The following is a 17,401-nucleotide window of genomic DNA, read 5'->3' as shown; positions in this document are numbered from 1 at the left end:
CCCCGGTTCACAAACAATCCCAGAAAGCAGATGACTCCGGGACAGATCCGTGCCGGATCCGCACCAGAGCAGCTGACTTTGGCGTTAATCCGGTGCTGATCCGGCCAAAAGTCATCTGGTGTCTGTAAAGGTTTAAGGCTAGTTCTGAACTAAGACACATATGTTAACGTAGTGACATTTAGTCCATGCTTCTTTTAGCTCTCAGTTTTGGACTACTGAGTCTTCATAAGAATTACATTTTAAACATTAACTAATCTGAAATTTTGTATGTAATTTTACAAATTAAAATGTATATATTCATAAAGTTATTCCTTTGGTGACGTAAATTGTGACGTTTTTATATCAACGATATAAAATAAATCAAAATTAATTTGTAAGCACTAAAAAAAGACATACAAAGCTACACATTTGTACATTTCTATTATTGACACGCTTTTAAACAATGGATAAGTTATTTTACAAAAATGTAGGTGGCGCTATGGATGATCTCCTTTGTAACGTAAAGTTAGTCAAGTTCGGTTGACTGCAGCTGCAAGCACCATTTTAGACACAAAGTGAACCTGTTTCATTAGTTTGTTGGATCATCAAGAGAGTAGTGAAATCAGGTAATATCGATGAAGGATGAAAAAGAAAGATTGTTAAACTGATTTGGTTAGATTTACAAGTATAGCAACATCGTGTAAAATAAAACCATAGACGGGTGCCCTTATGGGACAATGTGGACGGGCATTTGGATCATTGGATGCGTATTTGTAATTTGTTTATAACAATATAACAATAGTGTGTAATATGTTCCGCAAAATTATTAAATAAGAAATATATGCAGAAAAGACATTATTTCGCAAATAACAATCGCAATCCGTTATGAAGGTGAAGAGATTTTTGTGGCAACTTTAACCATGTTTCTATACCTTTTTATATTAACGATATAAAATGAATCGAAATTAATTTTGTAAGCGCTAAAAAAAGACCATACAAAGCTATAAATTTTTACATTTTTATTATTGACACGTTTTAAAAAATGTAGGTGGCGCTATGGAAGATCTAACGTGAAGTCAAGTTCGGTTGCCTGCACCTGCAGGCACCATCTTAGACACAAAGTTAACCTGTTTCATAAGTCTGTTGGATCATCAAGAGAGTAGTGAAATCAGGTAATATCGATGATGGATGAAAAACAAAGATTGTTTAACTGATGTGGTTAGATTTACAAGTATAGCAACATCGTGTAAAATAAGTAAAACACAAGACGGGTGCCCTTATGGACAATCAGGCGCGAAGTTCACGTGGGCGTGGCAGGCATTGGATCATTGAATGCGTATTTGTTCCTTGTTTATAATAATAGTGTATTATATGATAAACGATCATTATTTCATAAGAAATACATGCAGAAAATAAATTATCACGCAATGCAAATATTGCAATAACAATCGCGAATCGTTGGTTAAGATATTTTTGTGGCAACTTTAACCAATTACCGTATGTTTCTCAAAAACATTAAAAGTTGAAAAGATATCATCTGTGAAAGCATTATCTACGAAACGAATTCTGAAATGAATTTGTTTAGTTTGTATGAATATTTATTAATTAATTTGAAAAATATTAATAAATATGTGATGGTTAAGAATAGACGCATGTAGATATATTGAGTGATTTCTAGTTAGGCATGAAGGAGAACACCCTCAAAGCTTCAGCCATTACACGTGTAGTGATGCAGGCTTTCATTTGGATTATTTTTTATTTCTATGATCATGTAATTTATTAAGAAATGTCAGGATGTTTTTGATTAGAAATTAATTCACTTTAATACTTTAACTTTCGAAAAGAACTGATTGTTTACAAACTTGTTTCACAGGATTTCTGTTTAAAATATATATCCATTAGTTTCCATCTGAACTCAAACATATTCTCAAACTGCAACCTGTGTGTCATGTGAAAGTACACTTTGTACAGCAACTGTAAATCAGTTCGTAAATAAACTCCAGTATCTGTAATTTCCTTTAATAGAGTCAGAATGATGCATTGCTGTGGACTCGTGACTAAACAAAAGCTGCCAGGTCTCACCTGTTTATTACCTTGTCATTAATTACAACTTTAAATGAAACTTTAATTTATTTCACTTTTTAGTTACTTGCATAATTTTTTACTTGTAGTGTTTAAATGCATATACTTAAATATTAGACTGTATGTAGATAAATAGACAGTTAACGTATGTTGTTTGGTTTGTTTACTGATCAGTTCCACTGAAGGGCATCAGTGTCGAGGTGCAGGTGAAGAGTCATGTAGCTACAGTCACCTCCACTCTGCAGTATGTGAATGAGGAAGAGCGCCACCTGGAGGCCTTGTTTGTGTTTCCTCTGCCTGCTGATGCTGCTGTCTGTCACTTCAGTGCCAAGATCGGAGATCAGGAGATTGTGGCAGAGGTTCAAGATAGAGAAACCGTGAGTCTTGCATCCTTCAAAATGCAGTATATATGATGAATATGGGCTTTGACTGCACAACTGAATTTTTTACATTGATATTTAGTGCTTGTCATTAAGTGTAAACTCTCTCTTTATTGCAGGCGAGGGATCAGTATGATGATGCTGTGAGTTCGGGTCAGCAGGCGTTTCTGTTGGAAGAGAGTGAAGAAAGTTCTGATGTGTTCAGACTGAGTGTTGGGTGTCTGTCACCGGGTCAGAACGCTGACATCACCATCACATACATCACTGAGCTCTCTGTGCAGGCCGACCACTCGCTGCGCTTCTATCTGCCTGCTGTACTCAACCCCAGATACACACCAGCAGGTACTGCACTTCAACAGCTGTCGACACTTTAAAGTAATACCATGCATTTACAGTAAAACAAAATTTTTACAGCAATACCACACATTAACAGTAACACACAAGATTTACAGTAATATTGCACATTTACAGTAACACACAATATGTACAGTCATAACACACATTTACAGTAGCGCACAAGATTTACAGTAATATGGCACATTTAGAGTAACACACAAGATTTACAATAATATTGCACATTTACAGTAACACACAATATGTACAGTAATGACACACATTTACAGTAGCACACAAGATTTACAGTAATATTGCACATTAAGAGTAACACACAAGATTTACAGTAATATTGCACATTTAGAGTAACGCACAATATTTACAGTAATGCCACTCATTTACAGTAATGCACCAGATTCACAGTAATAAGTGAGATTAAAGATTGTTTTTATAACACACTCTCTGTGTCGTCCTCAGGTTCAGATGCTGGAATAGTTTCAGAGATTTCGTCATGTTTCTCTGTTCCCTACACTTTGACTCTTAGTGTTCATGTGAGCTCTCCAAACCCCATCTCCAAACTAGAGTCCAACTGTACTCTGGATCCTCTTGTGTTCCTCAACTCTGATCACACTCAGGCAACGGTACTGTGAAATTGTGTGTTTAATACAGTTGTTTGGTTTGTGTTGTCATAGAAAGCCTGTATTGATGTGTTTGTTTATTTGTGTTGTAGGTGAATCTGAGTTCTGGTCACAAGTTTGATAAAGATGTTGAATTGTTTCTGTACTATCAGAATACCCATCAGCCCACTGCTATAGTGGAGGCAGGAGTGACCACAGCAAAACCAGGTACAGACTACAGTCCACCTGAACTTAACCAGTTTGATATTTGAAGAGGCACAAAAACATTTTTGTCTCTATTTCAGGTTCTTTGATGAGTGGCCCAGTGGTGATGATGAGTTTGTACCCTGAATTCCCAAAGGAAGTGATGTCATCATTAGCAACTCAAGGCGAGTTTATTTTTGTGATGGACAGATCAGGCAGTATGGACTGCATGATGCATTATGGGAAAGGAGCAAAGACGCGCATACAAAGTGCAAAGGTACGAATAAGGATTTTAAAAATGCTTTGGTGCTAAGATATAGATTTTTTTAATGTATAATATGAGACACATGTCTGTCTGTCTGTCCGTCTATAGGCAACTCTGATCCTGCTGTTGAAGAGTCTGCCCATGGGCTGTTACTTCAATATCTATGGATTTGGCTCTCGTTTTGAGTGCTTCTCATCGTAACTAGATCTTCAGTATTATACATTTTTTTTTATTAATCAGCTCTAAAACATGTGCAAGGGTATTAATGTTTCTGACATTGCAGTCGGAGTGTTGTGTACAATGAGGACACAATGGTACAGGCACTGAAGACAGTCAATGAAATGAAAGCAGACATGGGCGGCACAGAGATTTTACTGCCTCTCAAACACATCTACAGACAACCCTGTTACCCTGAACACCCCAGACAGGTGCCTCACATTAAAATATATCAATTCATACAGAAAAACAAACCTGAAGCATTTAATGTGTTTTCAGTCTGGTTTCTTCAGAATGTATGAGGCTTTGCACACTTTATAAACTGTTTAGATGTTTAAGATATTTTCTCTGTGCAGTTGTTTGTCTTCACTGATGGAGAGGTGGGGAACACTAAAGAGGTTCTGGATCTTGTGAGAGGCCATGCTCACTCTCACAGGTACAGTTCTCTGTTGTTTAGTGTTTATATAACCTTGGTCTAATGAAAGATTGATTAGAAGTCAATTAGTATTAATGATTTGATCACTACTGAATCGTATCTTCAGGTGTTTCTCATTCGGGATAGGTCAGGGTGCAAGTACCGCCCTCATCACAGGAATGGCCAGAGAGGGATCTGGACACGCCCAGTTCATCACAGGCACAGACCGCATGCAACCCAAAGTGAGACTATGAATGAGTTTTAGTTTGAAACAAGAGATGATGTAAATGTAGAGGGTTTGAATCTGTATGAGATTGTTTTATTTCTCTTCAAATGTTATCAGGTGATGGAGTCTCTCAGGTTTGCTCTTCAGCCTGTAGTGAACAAGATCTCAGTACAGTGGAAAGTACCAGATGGCATTACTGTTGACACGCTGTCTCCACCCATCAATGTGATCTTTCAGGGTCAAAGGTCACTTATTTATGCCCAACTCAAAGGACAGGTTAGAACTTTCAGCTTGAGGTCTTCTGCTCATGGGTTTGTACAGGACTGGAGATAAATTGTTTTTATTTCATTTCTGTGTCATAGAGTTCAGAAAGCTTTGAAGGATCAGTGATAGTTCAATACAACCTGAAAGATCAACCAGTAACAAACCAACTTCACTTCTGCCTTAAACCAACTGAGGAGACTGGGTAACATAAACAAAGCACAGATTCATCCTGATTCAGACTCATTCAACAACACTCAGATTCATTAAACTTTTAGTTGATGTTTCTGCAGGTTGTCCATCCACCGGCTGGCGGCCCGGTCTCTGATCCGCTCTCTGGAGCAGTTAGAGAGGACAGATGGTTTATGGCTGAATATGGAGGATCTCAGGAGGAGGATGGTGGAGATCAGTGTTGAAGCAGGAGTGAGCAGTGTTTATACAGCCTTCATTGCCATTAATAAACACAACAGAGAGGCTGTGAAAGGACCTCTAATACAGAGAAGAGTACCAACACAAGGTTTGTCATCTTATTGTTTGAGTCTGCATTTGTCAGTTTCTTTAAAATGTGTTCATAATTATATCAACCTCCCTGAAATAATTGCATTTTTATGAAGGACTTTTTATAGACATCAGATTCCATGATCAAAACATCCCTTGAGTTTTTACTGTTTGGCCTAAGGGGATGCCTCCTGGTTTTAAAAGTTGTCTAATGCTGAGTTTACACCAACCACGTTTCAGGCGTCAAAATCGCATCTACCATGCCTAGTTTGCCGCTTGAACAGTTTGTATGCTTTCGCGCGTGTAGAGCAAAGTAGACGCGTGAAAAAAGCAAGCATTTGACGCGCGTCAGAGGCAAAATCCGCTTCTTGTGGGAGGGGCAACTGCTGTGCAAGATGACTGATGTTGATTGTGCATTTATCGAGAGAGTAACCGGTTTGTATTTGGTAACCTTACTATAGAGGGAAAATAAACGGCACGGTAGGGTTGCCGCGGTGACGTAATTTTCCCACCGGTTAATCGGCGCGTCATAAACTCGGTGATCCCGGTATCACTGAGTGGGAGGGGCTTATAAATGCGCATGCAGACGTGCACATTTTACTTTCACTTTTGAATTACGCAACTGTTTAAATGCAGCGCTTGCGTACGCTGCGTTAAATCGCGTATGAATTTGCATGCAGTGCGAGTGCAACAGCTGGTTTACTTAAGTGCTTGAGTCAGTGTGCGCAGGTAATTCTCAAAGAACCCGCCAGTCCAAAGCAGAGCAACCGGCTACTTCTCCATAAAAGCGCTGCTTGAATGATGGGTTTAATATTTTTCTTGATGAAAAACACAACAACAAAACGATCTCGCTTGTATTAAACATCATATATGTGTATTATAACAAAAACGGGTAAGCACGCAGCTTCTGTCATCATCTGGTCAGTCAGCTCGCCTCGCAAACTCTGACAGAAATAAATGAAACCTGACACCTGCTGCTGTGTGACGTGACGCGCCTTCAGCTCCGCTGTGAATTCAGACAACAGACACATTCAGTTGTAAGTGTTTGCTCTCTCTAACGAAACTAAATGATTTAATTACACGAAAATATCAAAACGACGGTGAAAGACGGTGTCGCGGTGGGCAAGTGATATAACCGGTGAGAGGCTGAAGCACCGGTTATCACCGTTTCACCGACTATCGCGACAAGCCTATGGCACGGGTCGATAAACGTCATGTGAATCAAAAGTGAAGTGTGTATTACAACTTACCAGGTTGCCTAATCTCCTCACTGACACTCTTCCAAGCGAGGTCCTTTTTATTCCTGTCTCCTCTATAGAAATAAGAACTTGTGTCATATAGCTCCAGGTGACTGCTTACGGACAATATCAAGCTTGATTAAATGAGTGACTCTGGGCGGGGCTGCCACCACAGCAGCAAGGAGGCTCCTGATTGGTTAACGTGGTGTGAAATTCCGCCAAAGTTACAATTTTTCAACTCGGGGGTAAGCCGCAAATTCGCGTGAACCTCAATTCGCGCGAGCTAGACATTGACTTAACATTGAAATCACTTGCGCTTCACACTTCTACCGCATTGGTGTAAACGCAGCATAAGAGCGCCACCTGGTGGATAATAGCGGAAATATGGATTGCCATAAAAACTCGTCATTGGCAGGGAAGAGTTAAACAAAGTATTTAATTATATCCTTGCTCTTCCTAAATCCGTTTCATGGGGGCCATGTTAGTGAAGCTTCAATACCACATCCATCCATCAAAGTAATTTATACGACTGCAGTTGATTAATGTTTGTTTAAGTGATAGTTAAATTTAAATTACCACATGATTTACTTCGCCTCAAGCCATCTGAGAAACTCATCATCATCATTTTCTTCATCCATCATATCTTTTTAGTAAATGTCCTGGCTTCTCCAAGCTTTATAAAGGTAGAAAATAGGGCCCATGACTTTCACGCCACAAAAAGTGCATTCATCCTTCACAGAAGTAATCCACACGGCTTCAGGGGGTTAATAAAGACCTTCCTAGGGTAATTGATGCAATTTTTGTAAGAAAAATTTCCATATTTAAAACTTTATAAACTATAATAAATAGCTTCCGTTAGCGGTGTGTTTTTTAGTTGTAATGATTGAGTTTGCATGACATGAATTTGATTCCTAGTTTGAAAGGTTTTTAGTTTTGAATGGAGACATTTTTACCTTTTCTAAATAACTTTTTTTTTACATTTGATGTGTTCAGATTTTTAAAATGTGAAATTTTATTCTGTTTTAGAGATACCACCTCATTTCTTTCTTCCAAGTAAGTCCTCTTGCACTCTTTGTATCATAGATATTATTTTCTGTTTGTATGTTAACTATATTAATATGTGAAATTCAATGCTGTTTCAGTGCAGCGTGGTGGAGGACTAGGCCCGCCACCTTGTAAGACAAATAATATTCATTCTTTTCAATCTCTTATGTGTCATTGTTTTAGTTTGAGTGATAAAGGGGGTTTGAATAGGGGGGTTTTGTTACTGTACGAATATATGTATTTTTGTTTCTATGCTAGTGTTTGAAATGATGGTGTATCATTCTGCAAATAGTAAAAGAACGTGAATTTACAAAAAGATTTGTTTATGTTTGTGAATGTGTACTGTGTGTTTTATTCAGATTCTGTAGAACAAGCTTTGGCTGAAGCGGAGGATATTGATGATTGTGATGTGGAATTAGAGGAAAAGCCAAGACGTAGTCGTGGACGCAAGAGGAAGTCCGATTCTGCTTCATCACAATCAAGTATGTTTTGATGAAATAGTGTATATTTAACTGTATACACACTCCTTAAATTGCATCTTTGTGTGTGTTCACCAGAATCTAAGCCTCAGATGGGCTCTTCACTCCAGCTTATTACTCTACAAAAAGCTTCAGGCTGCTGGGAACTGAGCGCTGCTTTGGCCCGAGTGTTTGGAAAGACTGAAGATGAGCTGACCAATCAGAAACCAGCACAGGTGTGACATATGATTCAACATGATGAAATAATGAAAGATGATAATAAATGCATGTGTACGGTGTGTGTATTTGTGTTTACAGGTGGATGGGTCAGTGTGGGCGACTCTTCTGTCTCTCATCTGGTTATACGGCTATAAAATACAGCAACAGATTGAGTGGCAGTTTGTGGCCATGAAGGCGGCGTCATGGATCGGCTCTCAGAACGGTGAGATCTCCAAACCAGACGACATTCATCAGCAGATAAAGAGACGTTTGGTCAAGTATTAAACTAAAGTGATGTGTGTGTTTGTGTGTGTTTCAGTGGTCAGTCTGTCTCAGTGTGTGTGTGATGGGAATCATCTACTGGGATGTCAGGTGAAAGAAGAGACTTTGGGTATCTGAAGATTTCCATGTTTCTTCTTCAGGCGCTGTCAGAAGACCAAAGATCTCGTATTGTTTATTTAGTGTCATTTATTAGCTGTTTGTTCTGTTCTGAAAATAAGTACAGGGTAATACACCTCAAAAGTGTTAATTTTTCAGTTATTAAGCACTGCAACAACAACAGTCTGTAAACACATTGACATGCAGCCCATTTGTCATCTCTGCTTCTTTAGCTCTCGGTAGTCAATTACCTGCATTATAAAAGCTAAATGATGCTCGATGTTTTTACTTTGTTTTATAGGTAAATTATTAGCCGTTTTTTTTGGTGTTCTGAAAAGAAAAGTCATTATACCTAAATAAAAACACATATTTGTACCTAGTCCTGTAATTTTTGCCTAGCAATGATTTTTTTAATTAACTGTAAAACAAATCTGTTAACATGCCAGACAGCAGACAATTCAGGACCTAATCTGCACCAAAGTCAGCAGATCCGGTGTGGATCCGGCCCAGAGTCGTCTGCTGTCTGGGACGGTGACATATTGTCCATGTACATCATTTCTTATTTTTTTTGGGGTAAACCAATCACCTGAATAATTAAAGCTAAGTGACATCAGAGACAACACAGCCATGCCACAATGTGACGTCGGAGTGACATGTTTTTTCATGTAATTTTTGGACATCCATCGAAGGGTTTGTTTTGTAATGCCAAGTGACGTCTTTTTTTTGACGTCTACTATTCAAGTTTGTGGGACCTCCGTGTAAGGGTATAAAGTGAAAGAGACATGATTGTCTCTGCATTTCACCCATTCACTTTTTAACCAATCACCATTACATCAGTCTTAAGTGACCCTATACACTTTTTACAATAAATTGTAAATTTTTTTTTTTTCATGTTAAATTGTTAAGATGGTCATATACTTTTAATATAACGAACTAATTACAGATTTTTTTAATTGTAAATTTAGTTGAATTTGTATGTAATTCAAGAAAACCAAACAAATACTGTATAAATCATATAGGCTATTCATATGTGTTTTTCATGTTGATACAACAATGTTGATATTTGTAATTAAACACATATAGGCCTAATCATGATATATATAGGCCTGTCATAGACATCCAAAAAATTACCCAGTTCAAAGGTCAATTGTTGACCGTAAATATGATGTCCAAGTAGGGTCATGTTTGGACGTCCAAATAGTGGACCTAGTTTGGATGTCGAATAGATGTCCAGAAATGGTCATGGACTGACGGACACAATTTACTTTTCAAATTAACATGAACTAATCTGATCTGAAATTCTTTAATTTGAAATGTAATTGGCAATATTATAAATTAAATTTAAATTAAATTAGTGTACCATACAATAACAAGCCATAAAAGGTGTATAACGGTTTTTTATATTATCCACCAGCTTTATACATTATGTGACTAAAACAAATTGAATGCTCAAACGATTTTCTCCATTACCATGTATTTCTCTGAACAATTACTTACCTTGCTGAAAAAAACAGCATACCAACAAAACCAGCATAGGCCTATGTTTTGGTGCTGGTTTGCAAGTGACCACCAGCTAGACCAGCATAATTCCCATGCTGGTTTGATGATGTTTTTTTTCAGCAGGGTAGATTTTCTTTATACGTTTCATATAAGGATAGATAGATTACCTTCAGTTATATTGTATTCTTTATCCTGACGACTGACAGTAAATAGAGTCGAAGAGTCGATTCTATCGACTTCAAAGTGGGAGTCGACTCCAAAAGAGTCGGTTAAAACGACGGAATCGAACATCCCTAGTTTGTCGCCGGATCATCAAGTTAGTGTGATCAGGTAATTCCGATTAGGGCTGAAAAACAAAGATTGTTTTGCTGACTTTGTTACATTTACACTAAATTTAAAGCGGGGAAAGTTTACTTGCTGGTGAAAGTAAAAAATAGGGGTGAATTGCGGCAAACAGGTGGGAACTGCACGTGGCCGGGTATTTGGATCATAAGTGTTTTTCTTCGTTAATAATATTAGTAGTTTATTATAAAATTTGTAAAACGAAAATCACTAAGAAAATAAATGTAGAAAAGGAAGTGACATATAGAATAAAATATTGCAATACCATAATCATAATTAGTTGGATGGTGAAGAGATTTTTGTTTCTCAAAAATATCAAACGTTTATAGATATAAGCTTAATCTATGAAAAATAATTTTAAAACACGTTTATGGTAGTATTTCTAATTTCGGTACAGGATTGATAACGTAATTCTAGTCAGGCATGGAGGAGAACACCCTCAAATCTGCAGCTATTGAACATAGTGGCGCGCAGGCTGTATTCTTCTGGATTATTTTGTGTATTTTTACATGCTAACTTCTAAGGATATGTTCACGTTAATAATTAGAAATTCATCAGATTTTCTTGTTTTTTTTTCGCTTGCTGTCGTCCGTTGACCAGTGAAGGGTTTTAAAGGCAGGAGGTGTGTCCCTTTACTTTCACTTTCGAAAAACGGATTGTTTACAAACTGGTTTCACAGGTTTTCTGTTTAAAATGTATATTCATTTAGTTCCATCTGAACTCAAACATATTCTCAAACTGCAACCTGTGTGTCACGTGAAAGTAAACTTTGTACAGCAACTGTAAATCAGTTTGTATAAACTCCAGTAATCTGTCATTTCCTTTAATAGATTCAGAATGATGGACTGCTGTGGTCTCGTGACTGAACAAAAGCTGCCAGGTCTCACTTGTTTATTTCCAAAACTTCCCTTTGTTCTTTTAAATAATCAGTGAAATTAACGTTGGTTTTAATTACTTGCATATCTCTACACACGTATGTATGTGTGTGCTTATATGCATTTTCTTAAATTCTTTAATTGTATGTAGATAAATAGACAGTTAAAATATGTTGTTGTGTTTGTTTACTGATCAGTTCCTCTGAAGAGCATCAGAGTTGAGGTGCAGGTGAAGAGTCATGTAGCTACAGTCACCTCCACTCTGCAGTATGTGAATGAGGAAGAGCGCCACCTGGAGGCCTTGTTTGTGTTTCCTCTGCCTGCTGATGCTGCTGTCTGTCACTTCAGTGCCAAGATCGGAGATCAGGAGATTGTGGCAGAGGTTCAAGATAGAGAAACTGCGAGTCTCGCATCCATCAAAATAACATAATATATGACGAATACGTTTTCTGACCAAACACCTGAATTATTTTACATTTGCATTTATTGCTTGTCATTTAAATTCTCTCTATCTGTGTATCAGGCGAGGGATCAGTATGATGATGCTGTGAGTTCGGGTCAGCAGGCGTTTCTGTTGGAAGAGAGTAAAGAAAGTTCTGATGTGTTCAGACTGAGTGTTGGGTGTCTGTCACCGGGTCAGAACGCTGACATCACCATCACATACATCACTGAGCTCTCTGTGCAGGCCGACCACTCGCTGCGCTTCTATCTGCCTGCTGTACTCAACCCCAGATACACACCAGCAGGTACTGCACTTCAACAGCTGTCGACACTTTACAGTAATACCGCACATTTACATTAACACACAAGATTTACAGTAATACTGCACATTTACAGTAACACACAAGATTTACAGTAATAAGTGAGATTAAAGATTGTTTTTATAACACACTCTCTGTGTCGTCGTCAGGTTCAGATGCTGGAATAGTTTCAGAGATTTCGTCATGTGACTCTGTTCCCTACACTTTGACTCTTAGTGTTCATGTGAGCTCTCCAAACCCCATCTCCAAACTAGAGTCCAACTGTACTCTGGATCCTCTTGTGTTCCTCAACTCTGATCACACTCAGGCAACGGTACTGTGGGCTCAATACAGTTTATATGTGTGTATTTTTACAGGAAGAAAATGTTAATTACATGCTTTCTTTGTGTTTGTGTGTAGGTGAATCTGAGTTCTGGTCACAAGTTTGATAAAGATGTTGAGTTGTTTCTGTACTATCAGAATACCCATCAGCCCACTGCTATAGTGGAGGCAGGAGTGACCACTGCAAAACCAGGTACATACTACACTTCACCTGAATTTAACCAGTTTGATATTTGAAGAGGCACAAAAACATTTTTGTCTCTATTTCAGGTTCTCTGATGAGTGACCCAGTGGTGATGATGAGTTTGTACCCCGAATTCCCAAAGGAAGTGATGTCATCATTAGCAACTCAAGGCGAGTTTATTTTTGTGATGGACAGATCAGGCAGTATGGACTGTAGGATGCATTATGGGAAAGGAGCAAAGACGCGCATACAAAGTGCAAAGGTACGAATAAGGATTTTAAAAATGAATTTGTGCTAAGATATGAATTTTTTTTAAAGTATAAGATGAGACACATGTCTGTCTGTCCGTCTATAGGCAACTCTGATCCTGCTGTTGAAGAGTCTGCCAATGGGCTGTTACTTCAATATCTATGGATTTGGCTCTCGCTTTGAGGGTTTTTCCCCCTTGTAAGTGTCTTGAGTTATTTAAAACTATTTTCTTATTTAGCTCTAAAACATGTGCAAGGTTTTTAATGTTTGTGTCATTGCAGTAACAGCGTTGAGTACAATGAGGACACAATGGTACAGGCACTGAAGACGGTCAATGAAATGAGAGCAGACTTGGGCGGCACAGAGATTTTATACCCTCTAAAACACATCTTCCGTCTGCCCTGTTACCCTGAACACCCCAGACAGGTGCATTACCTCAAAATACATCAATTCATACAGGAAACTAACCTGAATAATTTTATCAGACTGGAGTTTTCAGAATGTATGAGGCTTAGAGGTCTTGATGTTCAAGTATTATTTGTATTTTCTCTGCAGTTGTTTGTCTTCACTGATGGAGAGGTGGAGAACACTAAAGAGGTTCTGGATCTTCTGAGACACCATGCTCACTCTCACAGGTACATTTCTCTGTTTAGTGTTTAGTGGTATAATGGAGGATTGATTAGGAATGAATTAATATGAATGAATTAATGAGGGAAATAAGCTGCATTAAAGGCTGCATTAGAATAACTGGACTGTTGTTGTATCTTCAGGTGTTTCTCATTCGGGATTGGTGAGGGTGCAAGTACCGCCCTCATCACAGGAATGGCCAGAGAGGGATCTGGACACGCCCAGTTCATCACAGGCACAGACCGCATGCAACCCAAAGTGAGACTATAGATGAGTTTTAGTTTGAAACAAGAGATGATGTAAATGTAGAGGGTTTGAATCTGTATGAGATTGTTTTATTTCTCTTCAAATGTTATCAGGTGATGGAGTCTCTCAGGTTTGCTCTTCAGCCTGCAGTGAACAAGATCTCAGTACAGTGGAAAGTACCAGATGGCATTACTGTTGACACGCTGTCTCCACCCATCAATGCGATCTTCCAGGGTCAAAGGTCACTCATTTATGCCCAACTTAAAGGACAGGTGAGAACTTTCAGCTTGAGGTTTGTGATTTTATCTTCTGGTCATGGGTTTGTATATCAATTGTTTTCTGTGTCATAGAGTTCAGAAAGCTCTGAAGGATCAGTGATAGTTGAATACAACCTGAAAGATCAACCAGTAACAAACCAGCTTCACTTCTGCCTTAAACCAACTGAGGACACTGGGTAACATAAACAATGCACAGATTCATCCTGATTCAGACTCATTCAACAACACTCAGATTCATTAAACTTTTAGTCTGCGTTTTTGCAGGTTGTCCGTCCACCATCTAGCGGCCCGGTCTCTGATCCGCTCTCTGGAGCAGGAGGAGAAGAAACCATGTGCAAAGGTGGATGATATCAGGAGGAGGATGGTGGAGATCAGTGTTGAAGCAGGAGTGAGCAGTGTTCATACAGCCTTCATTGCCATTAATAAAAACAACAGGGAGGTTGTGAAAGGAGGACCACTGATACAGCGAAGAGTACCAATACAAGGTTTGTCATCTCACTGACCTTTTGTTTACATCTATGAGTTCCTTGGAAAGTCTTCAGATTTATTTTACCATTATAATCTTTAATCAGAGTTATATTAAATAATGTCCTGGATCTACTTATAGCCGTTGAATGTGGGCCATGTTTGTGAAGCCTCAAAAACCACATTCATCATTAAAATAAATATATATAAAGTTTTATTTGTATAGCAAGTTTAAAAACAAGGCCTTTATTAACCCTTGAAGCTGTGTAGATTAGTTATGTAAAGGATGGATGCACTTTTTGGGGCTATGGTTTGAAAGGAGTGAAGTTGTATTTTTAAAATTACTGGTCTACATTTAATGCATTCGGGTTTTTAAAATGTGAAATTTACTTCTGTTTTAGAGATGACGAGGGATCAAGTTAACCCTTTTCCAAGTAAGTCCTGTTGCGCTCTTTGTATTACAGATCTGAATACAAAGAACTAATTACTGTATGTTTGTACGTTAACTATATTAATATGTGAAATTTAATGCTGTTTCAGGGCTGCGTGGTGGAGGAGGCCCGCTGCCGCCTTGTAAGACAAATTATTTTCTTTTACATGTGTTTTGGTTAAGGTAATAAAGTGGGTTTGGATGGGCTGTGTTTGTTACTTATATGAGGAGCTCAGATGCAAAAGCCACTTAACTCTTTCCCCGCCAGCGTTTTTAAAAAAAAGTTGCCAGCCAGCGCCAGCATTTTTCATGATTTTCACAAAAGTTTAATGCCTTCCAGAAAATGTTCTTCTTTAAATATATAAACAAACAATATATCAGATGAAAGAACAGACCCTCTGCTTTCAAACCAAAATAAACGTTTCATCCTACCTTCATTAGTTCTCTTGTAATCACCTCTCAAACATGGCTAGGTTTCTTCAAAAACACCCAATTTTGAGCAAAAAGCTGAGATAATTCAATTTTTGGCGAAGGACTTTTGATAGAGATCAGATGCAGAGCGATCTTTTAAACATACACGGAGTTCTTCTCTTTCACGTGAGGCGCTGCTTTCGGGTTGTATAAGTTGTGGAAGTGCGCCACTTGGTGGATAATAGCGGTATTGCGGCAAACTCGTCATTGGCGGGGAAGCGTTTTCTCTTAATTGATGAGATATCTCGTCAATGGCGGCGAAAGAGTTAAATGCCACTTTCATCTAAAATGAGAGAATGATATGAAGCGTATGCTCTCGACATGTATTATACAAAATACTTCAGCTGCAAATCTGCTTAATCCCAGCCTCATGTCGTTCAGAAATACTGGTTTGTTGGCAAAATCCATTAAGAGTCTGATAAAAAAAGCTAATTTATAAGAAAACATGTCATGGGTTTTGCATCTGAGCTCTTCATATGTATTTCTACTTTTTATTTCTATGCTAGTGTCTGTAAGTATGCAAATACTGCAAATTGTAAAAAAGGAAAGTACATTTACAAGGATTTGTTCATGTTTTTGAATGTATACTGTGTTTTTTCCAGATACTCTAGAACAAGCTGTGGCTCAAGCGGTAGATATCGATGATTGTGATGTGGAATTAGAAGAGAAGCCGAGACGTAGTAGTGGACGCAAGAGGAAGGCCGATTCTGCTTCATCACAATCAAGTATGTACTGATGAAATAGTGTATATTTAACTGTAACACACTCCTTAAATTGCATCTTTGTGTGTCTTTGCCAGAATCTAAGCCTAAGATGGGCTCTTCACTCCAGCTTATTACTCTACAAAAAGCTTCAGGCTGCTGGGAACTGAACGCTGCTTTGGCTCGAGTGTTTGGAAAGACTGAAGATGAGCTGACCAATCAGAAACCAGCACAGGTCTGACACATGATTTAACATGAAATAATGAAAGATGATAATAAATGCATGTGTACGGTGTGTGTATTTGTGTGTACAGATGGATGGGTCAGTGTGGGCCACTCTTCTGTCTCTCATCTGGTTATACGGCTATAAAATACAGCAACAGATTGAGTGGCAGTTTGTGGCCATGAAGGCGGCGTCATGGATCGGCTCTCAGAACGGTGAGATCTCCAAACCAGACGACATTCATCAGCAGATAAAGAGACGTTTGGTCAAGTATTAAACTAAAGTGATGTGTGTGTTTGTGTGTGTTTCAGTGGTCAGTCTGTCTCAGTGTGTGTGTGATGGGAATCATCTACTGGGATGTCAGGTGAAAGAAGAGACTTTGGGAATCTGAAGACTTCAGTGTTTATTTACAGTATTAGTTGTTTGTGTTTCTGTTGTTTGGAAATAAGTGTAAAGGTTATAAACCTTTATATTAGAGATATTAGACACAATTACAGAATTGACCTGTAATACAAATCTGTCATCTCTGCTTCTTTAGCTCTCAGTTCTGGGTTCAGTCACTATAAAAGCTAACTGATGTTCAGTGTATTTACTTTCTTTTATAATTAATTTATTAGTTTGTGTTTTTTTGTGTTTTCCACAAAAGAAGTTATTATACCTAAATAAAAACTGACATATTTTGGAGTTATCCCTGTTTTAGAGATGATTAGAGATGTTTGACATAAAAGACATCTAGGAGAATTAAAGTGTAAAACAAATCTTTAAACACAGTGAAATTTAGTCCTTGTCTTATTTTTGCTTTTTAGTACCCATTTCTGGATATATTGTTGAAACAAACGCAAACACATCCGATGAATTATAAAAGCTAAATGACATCAGAGACACAACACAGCAGTTTGAGTACTAATGATGCAT

At 38.2% G+C, this 17,401-nt stretch overlaps 1 protein-coding gene across 6 annotated transcripts; it reads left to right on the top strand.

The window, feature by feature from the left end:
- The first annotated feature begins 513 nt into the window (after positions 1-513).
- On the top strand, positions 514-17,262 carry LOC129433106 (von Willebrand factor A domain-containing protein 5A). 6 transcript variants are annotated; one of them, XM_073868913.1, is made up of 20 exons: positions 514-605; positions 2,005-2,054; positions 2,236-2,438; positions 2,561-2,783; positions 3,252-3,415; positions 3,505-3,619; positions 3,697-3,872; positions 3,969-4,057; positions 4,144-4,288; positions 4,433-4,512; positions 4,619-4,733; positions 4,835-4,993; positions 5,080-5,183; positions 5,272-5,495; positions 7,741-7,767; positions 7,857-7,889; positions 8,118-8,240; positions 8,316-8,452; positions 8,535-8,658; positions 8,755-9,010. In XM_073868913.1, exons 2-20 carry the CDS (start codon positions 2,012-2,014, stop codon positions 8,832-8,834), a joined length of 2,364 nt encoding a protein of 787 aa, XP_073725014.1. In that variant the 5' UTR covers positions 514-605; positions 2,005-2,011; the 3' UTR covers positions 8,835-9,010. The 6 variants fall into 6 exon arrangements, with proteins under 6 accessions (XP_073725014.1, XP_073725013.1, XP_055047560.2 ...); XM_073868912.1 differs by lacking the exons at positions 2,236-2,438; positions 2,561-2,783; positions 3,252-3,415; ... (13 more) ...; positions 8,535-8,658; positions 8,755-9,010 and adding exons at positions 11,728-11,930; positions 12,054-12,276; positions 12,441-12,604; ... (13 more) ...; positions 16,578-16,701; positions 16,798-17,262 and having other exon boundaries at positions 516-605; XM_055191585.2 differs by lacking the exons at positions 514-605; positions 2,236-2,438; positions 2,561-2,783; ... (14 more) ...; positions 8,535-8,658; positions 8,755-9,010 and adding exons at positions 1,085-1,151; positions 11,728-11,930; positions 12,054-12,276; ... (14 more) ...; positions 16,578-16,701; positions 16,798-17,262.
- The last annotated feature ends 139 nt before the right edge of the window (positions 17,263-17,401 follow it).

The sequence above is a fragment of the Misgurnus anguillicaudatus genome, chromosome 6, assembly GCF_027580225.2.
Source record: "Misgurnus anguillicaudatus chromosome 6, ASM2758022v2, whole genome shotgun sequence".
Classification (NCBI taxonomy): Eukaryota; Metazoa; Chordata; class Actinopteri; order Cypriniformes; family Cobitidae; genus Misgurnus; species Misgurnus anguillicaudatus.
Note: the sequence above shows the minus strand (reverse complement) of the source record. Positions and strands in the feature narration are given on the sequence as shown.